The sequence below is a fragment of the Eubalaena glacialis genome, chromosome 8 (assembly GCF_028564815.1).
Source record: "Eubalaena glacialis isolate mEubGla1 chromosome 8, mEubGla1.1.hap2.+ XY, whole genome shotgun sequence".
Lineage (NCBI taxonomy): Eukaryota > Metazoa > Chordata > Mammalia > Artiodactyla > Balaenidae > Eubalaena > Eubalaena glacialis.
Genome location: NC_083723.1, coordinates 129,404,632 through 129,416,874, shown reverse-complemented (window position 1 = coordinate 129,416,874; position 12,243 = coordinate 129,404,632). Strand labels below are relative to the sequence as shown.

The 12,243-nt window shown below is 45.5% G+C and overlaps 1 protein-coding gene across 2 annotated transcripts in view; it reads left to right on the top strand.

Annotated features, from left to right (window-relative positions):
- The window catches only part of VIPR2 (vasoactive intestinal peptide receptor 2), a 69,470-nt gene that overhangs the window by 39,217 nt on the left and 18,010 nt on the right, over window positions 1–12,243 (top strand). For both annotated transcript variants that reach the window (XM_061199013.1, XM_061199014.1), the window contains one exon: window positions 7,258–7,355. In XM_061199013.1, coding sequence (XP_061054996.1) covers window positions 7,258–7,355 — 98 coding nt within the window. The remainder of the gene's footprint in view (window positions 1–7,257; window positions 7,356–12,243) is intronic.

Below are 12,243 nucleotides of genomic sequence, written 5' to 3'. Positions count from 1 at the left end.
AGAACACGCAGGGTGTTTCACATCAGCCGAAGAGTGAGGCGACGGGCCAGGCGAGGTTCTAATCAGAAAGTTTCCTGCATCAGGAGCCTCTGGTCCAGCCAAGGGGCTTTCAACTTTTTTTAATTAAAATCCACAGTTGGAAATGCATTTCACACTGTGACCCAACACAAACATTTCACAAAGCCACATTTTCTATGCTACCTTCTTTAAATGTTGGTTGTTACCTAGGAAATTGATTGCATGACCCACTACTGGGTTATAAATAGGGTTATCGTATAAAAGGTCGGCCAAACCTGGCCTCTCAAGAGAAAAAGGGGAGCTATTAATAGTCACTCCGGGACAGCAGACATAAACCAGGCCTGGCCCAGGCAAACGGAGGCTTCAGTCGCCTAGTTATGACTCAGTGTTTGGAAACACTGGCCGGCCCGCAGTGTTCCTTGAGAAGGGCTATGCCGTGTAGCTCCAGGGCGATGTATGATTATGGAAAGTTAGAGCTGGAAGAGGACTTGCACGTCACCCGGTCCCACACACTTGCTGGGGACTAGGAAGCCGCCCTGGGTGACAGCCAGTGGGGAAGGGCCGCCATCTCCTCCCAGGCAGGACCCCCAACGGAAGGCTCAGAGCGGTGGGTCCTGTGCTTGCCCACCACAGGCCCCTCAGAAGCGTTGAGAAAGGGGAGCATTCCTGAACTGTTTTCCTCGCTGCCTGATCATGGGATGATGGCGACACATATTCAAGTACTTTTTTACAAGTAAATCCAGTCTCAAACTTGCGATTGTAACGTGTGACTGTTTGAGAGCATCTTCCCGGGTAAAATCTCGCGGTGGCAGGAATCCTGGTACATGTGCATCCGGTGTCGGGGGGGGGGCTTATGCCGAAGCCCTGGAAATGTGTCCCCCGCCTGCCCCTCGGGCGTCCCACTGGCGACATTCTCAGACCCACCAGTGCGGACCGGTGTTCGTGGACACCTGTCATTTAATCACCTTCGGGAGCAAGTGCCCCCCACCCAGGTTCTCCTCTGCTCTCCACACCAAGTGAGGCCACACGCCCAGGAATCGTCCTGTGGGCCTCACGCTTAAACAGTATGAGGACTTTCTGTAAGAAAAAGAATACAACCTTAAATACAAAAGTGAATGTTTATTCAGGATAAGAAAGGAGATGGCAGGTTCCTTTTCATGGACCTCAAGCATAGTGGATGCCCAAAATACTTACAAAGAAAAGAGTTAAAAACTGCAGAGTGTCCTACATGTTCTTTGATCACCTTTTGTTGGCTTAAGGGAAACAACTCCTTGTAGATGTCTAGTCCTAAGACTTCTATAAACTCATAAATCTCATAAGAATGAGTTTTGGGAGGATGTCATCCTATTATCCTGATAGGGTCAAAAATGAATATTAAATTCAGCCAGACATTTGGAATAAATCTTTTGTGTATCAAAAAATTATTACAATGGAACATTTAAATAAGTCCCTCACCCAGAAGGGGAGCAGCACATTCTCATCTCAAAGAAGTTAGGAGGGGAGGATGAGCCCTGGAATCACTGCGTTTCCCGCAGGGGTTTGCACCTTTAATTCTGTTTTGTGAAGTCTGTGGTGCAGATTATGGACGTTACAAGTGATGATAAAGAAAATAGGTATTTTCTCCCTTAGGGACTTGATAGTAATTTTACCAGGAACTGAAGACTGAAGGCCTTGTTACAAACCCGTGAACAACCACTGTTCTCGTGTGGTGCGTGCGTTACCGGTTCCCGTTTCTGCCCCTCTGATCATACATGCACTAGTGTGAACAGGAAAGGGGGGACCTTCCAAGAGGAACACGTGAGCAGTACACCACCCCCGTCTCTTCCCCGTTTTTATGTATTTACTTCAAAATTACCATTGTACTTAATGTACACTCTGCTTGTTTTGTTTTATAAAATACATCATGAACATTTTCTTAAATCAGTCAGTATCCTTCGAAAACAAGATTTTTAAGGGTAGTGTGATATTCTATTTTATGAATATGCTGAATTTACTCAGTTGTTCACAAATTAGGTTTTTTCTAACATCTTGTTATTTTAATCAATAAACAAACCTGTGCACAAATCTCAGATTCCTGGTTAAAGAATGTGACGTAAGACAAGGATATTTTTAATGTTTTTAATTATACTGTTAAACGGCTTTCCAAAAAATGTGCCAGTGCATGTTTCCACTAGGAACAGATGTGATGCCCATTTAGCTACTACCTTCACCAGCAGTTTCATATTTTTTCAGTTATCACCAATTTTATAAAACAAACAAAAATGCTATCTTATTATTTTAGTTGCACCTGGTTCATTGCTAATGGGCTCAGGCTTTTCCTAGGTCATGATTAACTTGTTTCCTTTGCCAGCTCCCCTGTTGGGGTGTTTTCCTTCCCATCTACCAGGTTTTCCCGAGAATCTGTCATGACAGGTGTGCCTTCCTCCAAGTTGGGTTTTCTTGTTATGCTGCCCACTATGGAAACTCTGAGCTGAGACATCCAGGTAGAGCATTCCTGAACTGGTAGCACTGAGGAGCCTGGCAGTTGCAAACACGGGTTCTCCTGGAAGGAAATCCTTGCCCAGGCCTCCCAAATTCCCGTATATCAACCCCAAAGATGAGCTCACACCTAAATGTACAGACTACACAAAGAACCAGTCAGCAGATGACGAACAGTGAAATTACATCCTCGAAACTGGAGACAATGGATTCATCAGGCAAAGAATACAAATAAGTGCGTTTAAAATGTTTTGTTAGGGCTTCCCTGGTGGCGCAGTGGTTAAGAATCTGCCTGCCAATGCAGGGGACACAGGTTCGAGCCCTGGTCCAGGAAGATTCCACATGCCGTGGAGCAACTAAGCCCGTGCGCCACAACTACTGAGCCTGTGCTCTAGAGCCCATGAGCCACAACTGCTGAAGCCTGTGCACCACAACTACTGACCCCGCGTGCCTAGAGCCTGTGCTCCGCAACAAGAGAAGCCACTGCAATGAGAAGCCCACGCACCGCAACGAAGAGTAGCCCCCGCTCGCCGCAACTAGAGAAAACCTGTGCACAGCGACGAAGACCAAACACAGCCAAAAATAAAAATAAACAAAATAAATAAATTTATTTTTTTTAATGTTTTTTTAAAAAAAGAGGAAATTGAGAATAACCAAAAATGAGATACTCTAAAAAGGACCTGATCTGGGGGAAAAAATAGGCCTTAAAAAAAAAAAAAGAAAATTAAAACATACAGAAATCTGTTGCATTTCTTTACAGTAACAATGAAATATCAGAAAGGGAAAGTTAAAAAAAAAAAAAAGATCCCTTTAAAAATTGCATCAAAAAGAACAAAATACTGAGAAATAAACCTGACCAAGGAGTTAAAAGACTTAAATGCTGAAAACTATAAAACATAAAGGAAATTACAGATGATTTTTAAAATGGAAAGCTATCCCATACTCTTGGATTGGAAGAATTATTATTGTTAAAATGGCATACTACCCAAAGCAATCTACAGATTTAATGCCATCCCTATCAAATTACCCATGACATTTTTCACAGAACTAGAGCAAGTAACCCTAAAAATTATATGGAAGCATAAAAGACCCAGAATTGCCAAAGCAATCCTGAGGAAAAAGAACAAAGGGGAGGCATAACCCTCCCAGACTTCAGACGATACTACAAAGCTACAGTAATCAAAACAGCATTGTACTGGCACAAAAACAGACACATGGATCAATGAAACAGAATAGAGAGCACAAAAATAAACCCACACACTTATGGTCAATTTATCTTCGGCAAAGGAGGCACGAATATACAATGGAGAAAAGACAGTCCCTTCAGCAAGTGGTGCTGGGAAAGCTGGACGGCCGCATGTAAATCAATGAAGTTAGAACACTTCCTCACACCATACATAAAAATAAAATCAAAATGGCTTAAAGACTTAAATATAAGACAGGACACCATAAACCTCCTAGAAGAGAACATAGGCAAAATATTCTCTCACATAAATCAAAGCAGTGTTTTCTTAGGTCAGTCTCCCAAGGCAATAGAAATAAAAGCACAAGTAAACAAATGGGACCTAATCAAGCTTATAAACTTTTGCACAGCAAAGGAAACCATAAACAAAACGAAGAGACAACCTATGGAATGGGAGCAAATATTTGCAAACAAAGCGTCCAACAAAGGCTTACTTTCCAAAAAAAATAAACAGCTCATACAACTCAATAACAACAAAAAAAACCCCAAACAACCCAGTCAAAAAATGGGCAGGGACTTCCCTGGTGGCGCAGAGGTTAAGAATCCGCCTGCCAGTGCAGGGGACACGGGTTCGAGCCCTGGTCCGGGAAGATCCCACATGCCACGGAGTAACTAAGCCCGTGTGCCACAACTACTGAGCCCCCGTGCCACAACTACTGAAGCCCGCATGCCTAGAGCCCGTGCTCCGCAACAAGAGAAGCCACCGCAATGAGAAGCCCGTGCATCACAACGAAGAGTAGCCCCTGCTCGCCACAACTAGAGGAAGCCCACGCGCAGCAATGAAGACCCAACGTAGCCAAAAATAAATTAATTAATTAATTAAAAAAAAAAAAAACGGGCAGAAGACCTAAATAGACATTTCTCCAAAGAAGACATACAGATGGCCAATAGGCGTATGAAAATATGCTCAACATTGCTAATTATCAAAGAAATGCAAATCAAAACTACAATGAGCTATCACCTCACACTGGTCAGAATGGTCATCATTTAAAAAAAAATCTACAAATAATAAATGCTAGAGAAGGTGTGGAGAAAAGGGAACCCTCCTACGCTGTTGGTGGGAATGTAAATTGATACAGCCACTATGGAAAACAGTATGGAGGTTCCTTAAAAAACTAAAAATAGAATTACCATACAATCCAGCAATCCCACTCCTAGGCATATATCCACAGAAAACTATAATTTGAAAAGATACATGCACCCCTATGTTCATAGCAGCACTGTTTACAATAGCCAGGACATGGAAGCAACCTAAATGTCCATCGACAGACGAATGGATCAAGAAGATGTGGTACATATATACAGTGAAATACTACTCGGCCATAAAAAAGAATGAAATAATGCCATTTGCAGCAACATGGATGTACCTAGAGATTATCATACTAAGTGAAGTAAGTCAGACAGAGAAAGACAAATATTGTATGGTATCACCTATATGTGGAATCTAAAATAAGATACAGATGAACTTATTTACAAAACAGAAACAGACTTGCAGACATAGGAAACAAACTTATGGTTACCAAAGGGCAAAGTGGGGGAGGGATAAATTAGGAGTTTGGGACTAAGATATGCACACTGCTATATGTAAAATAGATAACCAACAAGATCCTACTGTATAGCACAGGGAACTATATTCAGTATCTTATAATAACCTATAATGGAAAAGAATCTGAAAATGAAAATATATATGTGCGTGTGTGTGTATATATATATATATATATATATATATACACACACACGCACATATATAACTGAATCACTTTGCTGTACACCTGAAACTAACACAACATTGTAAATCAACTATAATTTTAAAAAATGAAAATCAAATAGATACATCAAACAACGAATCAGATACAGATGAAAAGAGAATTCTGGAACAGGGAAGGTAGATCCAAAGAAACTGCCCAAATGCAGCAGAGGGACGAGGGGGTGGGAAATAGAGCAGCTTCTGGGCATCAGGTGGAGGCCCAGCATCAATCTGATCACAGCCTCGGCAGGAGAGACGGAGACCCCGACCACCCCAAGCACCGTGAATAAGAGGAAATCCACAGCCAGGCAACTGTGATGAAACTAGAAAATACCAAACTGCGGAGAATCTTAAAGACAGATTGCCCACCACAGACTGCGCGGACGCAGCCGCCTCCCACGTGGGGGACTCGTCCTTACTCAGAACCCACCCGCTGAGCTGCTGCTCAGAATTGAAAGGGAAACAACACCGACGGGTCCACAACCAGCAGAGCCCACTAAACGCGCTAAGGAGTGCGCTTCGGGGGAAAGAAGACGCCAGAAGGAGGAACTGAGAAGCAAGAGAAATGTAAGAAAAAAAGGTAGGCATGGGGAAACCCAGCAAAGACAATTTAAAGCAATAATAAAGGGCGGGTAGCTAAAAAACAGGGTGAAACGGCGCAGGACAGCAAGCAGCGCAGCTGATGAGGGTGGAGGTGCGTGTGCAGAAGAAACCACCCGATAACCCCGTCAAGACCGCAGCACAGACGCACGCGTGAAGGTGCAAGGCACACGGGGGGCGGGGTCAAGCCTCGGGGTTGGCGGTGGGCCCCCGTGGTTTTACTCAATTGCCGGTTTGGTTCTGGCGTCCGTCTGCAGGTGTGTGTGTGGTCATCACGTTGTTTTCTGTGCTTTCAGTGGGTTTGAAATATTTCATTTTCCAACTGTGTAACCTGAACTGTTGCCACAGGTGACGCAGTGGCAGCTGCTCCGAACACCCCAGTCCTGCCTGTAATCCTGCGTCAGGAGGAGAACAGGAGAGGGACAGAACCTAAAATCAGGGTTTCCGAGGACAGTTCGGAAGCCCAGCTCGCCCTCTGCTTTCTCCCCCGCAGGCTGGAAGCCACGAAGTGACAAATCCCACACGCCGACCTGCGAGGCCTCGGACGGGGTCACTCGAGGCGGGATTTGCCATTTCTTCACGCTTAGCTCCGCCGTCTTCGCTGACTTAAGGCCCAGATCACTCCAGGAATTCACTGGGGAAGCAAGAACACACCCTGCGGGAGGCGGCAGCCCCTATGTGGGGCGCTGGCTTCCTGGTCCAGACCCGCTTGGTTCTAGCGGGAGCTGGCAGGGTGGCCTCGGGGAAGACCGCAGGGCTGGGCCAGCGCCCGCCTCAGTGGGCTGCTCACTGCCGGAGGTTAAGACGAGCTCGGTGGTTTTCCTCTCTCCCACCTGGAGGGCTGAGTGCGTCCAACCTGCTGCTTCGGGGCGGCGCCTCGAGGCCTCCTCCGAATGTGGTCCCCACGTCCAGGCGGCTCCCTCCAGGCAGGTTTGCTTTATGGAAACCATCCCAGGTTGTTCACAATGAATTATAAGGGAACAGGTGGGTGTTTAGAGTGCCATTTTTGGCTCAGGATGGAGGTAGAACTCCAAGACAATGCTGCCTCGTGTGTTCCAGCATCAGCAGCCCACAGCCCGACCTGAAGGGAACGCACGGTGGGATCAGGAACCCGGCCCGTTGTCCAATGCCGGCCACCAGGAGCTTACAGGTGCATTTTCCTCTCTTTCAGATCACGTTTTATATTCTGGTGAAGGCCATTTACACCCTGGGCTACAGTGTCTCTCTGATTTCCCTTACAACCGGAAGCATAATTCTTTGCCTCTTCAGGTAAGTAGCAGAAATGAGCAATCCTGCCAAAAACGTGAGACAGGAAATCATCCATTTAAACCATCTAGGCCCATCAGAGGAGGGCAGAAACCACTGGCTCCAAGCCCTCCTCTGTGCCGAGCCAACCAAACCCCCTGGGAAAATGCCAGCATGAAATATGATGCTAATGTTGACGTTTGTATTTAAATACTCTGCATTTCTCATATGAAGAGACAATACTGACGATGGATAAGAATGCAGTTCAACTGTTATTTACTAAACAGCAATATGCAAATGCTTTGAAAATACAGAGGCACCCTGGCCTTCCCCTCCCACTCAGAAGCACCCACATCTGGGCCTCACAGTGGGTGCTCTGTTAAGAGACACTGTCATGTGTTCAGGAGCATGAGGACAGGTTCAAATCCTGGGTCAGTCTCTTAGCAGCTGTGTGACCTTGGACAAATTGCTTAACCTCTCTGTGCGTCTACATGGAGGCTGATGGAGCCTACATGGCTTGTGGGAGGTGCTCTCTGAATGGCTCCTGTTTTTCCCCTGCTCCTGGACCCCTGCTAGGTCTCTGGGAGCTAATGACAGACGTTGTGCCGCTGGTGGTCAGGGTTCAAAGGGGGGAGGTAGACGCTTCTATCTGGGAAAAGGTTCTAGTTTTTAGGATTAAATCCATGTCTTAAGCATCACTAGCCTTGAGTAAAATGGGTGATATCCAGCTTATTTTAACAGGGTTTTGATCACCTGTCAAAAAACAATCTGTAGAGAACGAAGAGCATTATTTGGGGTCTCAGGAATTGCAATTCGAGAAACACAGCCTCAGGTAAAACTGAGAGGGTTCCAGGGAAGAGAAGGAGTCGGGGGCTTGTAAAGGCAAAAGCCACAGGTTGTTAAAGTTGTCTGGCAAGAGTTAGGATTGGCTCTGATGCAAAAGGAAATACTGTCCTTAAGGGACAGGCTGTCACGAGTTATTCGGGGGGTGGGATCTGATATGTATCTGAGTTTCTGGAACACTGTGCAGACCTTCTGGACACCTCGTCAGGACAGTGAGTGGTCAGAGCTCAGATCCCGTCCGGCTGAGACGTGGTGGCCTCACTTCCTTGCGGCCTCTGGCTCCATCTGGAGGTTCTCTTGGCAACACCAACTCCACTTTTATTTTCCTCCCACACACCACATATCTTATTTCCCTTTGCTAAAATATAGTTCAAATGTTGGCCAGTCTTCATATAAAATCAGTGATATAACAAATGGAGTGTTTTTAGAACATTAGGAGATCCATACTTGGAAGAAAAATGAGTGAGTGGAGGTGATGGAGCAGGTAGCGGAGATCTCAGCAGACGTTAAGAGGTGCTCCTCTATTTCAGGCATCTCGGCTGTGTCAGGTAGTTGATAATTCTCAGAAAGAATGAGGCAATGCCTTTAATCCAGAACTGCACTTTGAAAAGTGTGGGGAAGACCTATCATATTTTATATGATTTTAAAAAGTCCTTAAAAAATCACTGGTATTGTATTAATATTTGTTCTGCTATCTTCTGTATTTTATTGTACATTTTTAAATCTTGAAATTGTTAAATATAAAAAAGAAAGAAAACATTTAGGGAGGTAAGCCAGCACAGGGTAACTTGAATTAGAAAAATTTCAGTTTGTTTTTGAAGAGCTCCTATGTTGAGCAATCCATATTCTTGACACAGCAATTTCCCTCAGGTTTGTACTTCATGACATATTTAACTAGCCAGCAATAGCATTTTGGAATTATTGCAAATATGGTCATGATCCATTAAGAGAATCTCAAATGGTTTTATGCATATCACAGTCTTCTTTACATGGACATCGTTCTTCACCTGCAGGTGACACTTCTTAGTTAGAAAAAGGACGTGTCTCCATTGGCTGTCATTCTGCTGGTTCAGTGTGTAATGATCCCAGGAAAAAGTGCCCAGAGCCCAGGGCTGGAGTACAGTCCCAGGCTCTGCCTTCAACTCGGGCACCCTTCCCACTTCCGTCTGCCGATGCCACCTCCCTGGAGAGCTGAGAGACTGAGTTAATTCTAAAATCCATGTTATAAAAATAACACGCTCCATTGTCCTGGTGATTACACCCAGGAAACAGAATTCTTTGCAGTCATCGAACATTTATTCTCCAAAATATAGCCCATAAGCTAAGAAAGCATCAAGCAACCATGTTCTTTTTTTTTTTAACATCTTTATTGGAGCATAATTGCTTTACAATGTTGTGTTAGTTTCTGCTGTATAACAAAGTGAATCAGCTATATGTATACATATATCCCCATATCTCCTCCCTCTTGCGTCTCCCTCCCACCCTCCCTATCCCACCCCTCTAGGTGGTCACAAAGCACCGAGGTGATCTCCCTGTGCTATGCGGCTGCTTCCCACTAGCAATCTATTTTACATTTGGTAGTGCATATATGTCAATGCTACTCTCTCACTTCGTCCCAGCTTACCCTTCCCCCTCCCCGTGTCCTCAAGTCCATTCTCTACGTCTGTGTCTTTATTCCTGTCCTGCCCCTAGGTTCATCAGAAGCTTTTTTTTTTTTTTTTAGATTCCATATATATGTGTTAGCATACGGTATTTGTTTTTCTCTTTCTGACTTACTTCACTCTGTATGACAGTCTGTAGGTCCATCCACCTCACTACAGATAACTCAATTTCGTTTCTTTTTATGGTTGAGTAATATTCCATTGTATATATGTGCCACATCTTCTTTATCCATTCATCTGTCAATGGACACTTAGGTTCTTACTTTACAGCGGAGAAACAGAGCATCTCATTTCGTCATCTCTTTCTTTCCCGAAGGTCATGCAGACTTGGGTATCAAACGCAGGGCCTAGTTCTGTGTGGGAGTCGCGGGTGGTCACTGTTGCTGGCACCCTCGAGCGCGGCCTGTGGTCCAGGCACTGACGAGGCAGCCCCGGTCCTCACAGGCCCAGGAATAGCAGCAGTAATTGCTAACACACTGTGCCATGCTTTTCATAGGGGCTTGTTAATTTGGTCCTTACGACACCTCCACCAGGTAAGTGCTCTCACGTCCCAGCTTTACCAGTTAGAGAAGGAGGCCTCGGAGGTGCCGTGTGTCCCAGGCTGCTGAGCGGATGAGCGCAAGGCCCGGTCCATCACCGCCTTCACCCTGTTCACCTTCGGGAGTCCATTCGTGCCACCATCAGGGGCGGATTCCAGCCTGGCTCATCTGGAGACACACTTTCGGTTACATCCATCATCCGTTAGACCTGTACCTGGAAATGAAACTTTAAATGTGTGGTGAAGGTGTCGCTGAGAGACCCAGCAACGTGACACGTTTGGACAGCTTGCTGACCTGGAGGGGCTGTGCCCACCTGGGGGGCAGCAGCAAACCCCAGCCCCACTCAGTGGAGAGACGTGGTGAGAGGGAGAGGGAAGAGGAGCAGAGAAAAGAAGAAAAGAAAGAAAAGGGTTTGGAGAGAAGAGAACTCCCAGCACGAGAAGCACACAGAGCCGAGGCAGCGTCGAGTCTGCAGCCGTCAGACCACAGCGCAGGGTCACTGAGCTTCAGAACTGCTCCCGTGTCGTATTTAATGTCGTCATTACTGAGCTCCGGGGTCGTGTTGAATACACAGAAATAGACTTTTCTGAGTGACGTGTGCGTGCAGGGACGTGGGCAGTGCTCCACGTGCAGTGCGACGCTTGTCCCCAGAGAGCACAGCGCCCAGGTCGGGATCCAGCAGGGTTGGCACCGGGAGCCGATCTCCAGGCCGCTGCGTGTCCGTCACCACCCGCTTCCCAGAAGGTGACCGTCATTCAGAGTTCTGACACCACACGTTGCTTTTGCCTATTTTAGAATCTTACAGAAGGAACGCCCCAGTCTCCCCAGTTCAGCATTTTGCAGGGAGGTTCATCCGAATTGTTGCGTGTGGTTATCCTGTTCTTTTTTATTGCTGTGTGAAGATAACACAACTCATTTATTCATTCAATGTCCACGAAGACGTGGGTGCCTCTCGGTTTGGGACGACCACAGGCAGCGCCGCTGTGAACATTCTTGTGAGTTCTCTCCTGCACGCGTGTACACAGTTCTTCAGATGTGTGTGTGTATGTGTGCACACTTACATTTATACTCACATTTATGTTACGTTTATACGTCTTTCCTGTCGTAGGCCGTGCACAGGTGTGGTCTCTCCAGGTACTGCACGTGCTCACCTGCCTGGCGGAGATTCCCTCCACTCCACCTCCCACCCCCGTTGTCTGTAATGATATAGAATTGTGTTTTTAATTTGCATTTCCCTGGTGAATAATCATATAATGTGTTTGGAAACTTTTTTTTCTGCAGGACCATTTCAAGTGTTTGCTCATTTTTCTATTCAGCTGTCTCTCTTTTTTTTAAGTTAATTTTTGGGAGTCCTGTAAGAGCAGCCTTTCGTCAGATATGGGTATCACAGATTTTATCTCCAGCACTGTGGTTCAACTTTACACCCCCCTAATGAGTCTTTTGATCGGCGAAAGTTCTTCATTTTAATGAAGCCTATTGAGCATCTGTCTTTATGGTCAGAGCTTCCTGAGCCTGTTTAAAATATCTCTGGGATGTTCTTCTTTGTTATCATCTAGAAATTTTTATTATTTTAACTTCTCATGTATAGGTTTATGATCCACTGGTGATTTATTTTTGTGTATGGTGTGAGGTAGGGGTTAAGGTTCATTTGCTTTCTCTGTATGTGTATTCAGTTTCTCCAGGACCATTACCTGGAAAGCCCACCTGTGCCAGTGTGTTGCAAAGGCATCTTTGTGACTGTGTATCAAGGAACTGGATGCCCTGTTCTGTCCTGTTTCCCTCTTTATCTATCACATGCCATTTTTACATTGCTGTAATTGCTGTACCTTTATAATAAGCCCTGACTTCCAGCAGTGTAAATCTGTCAGC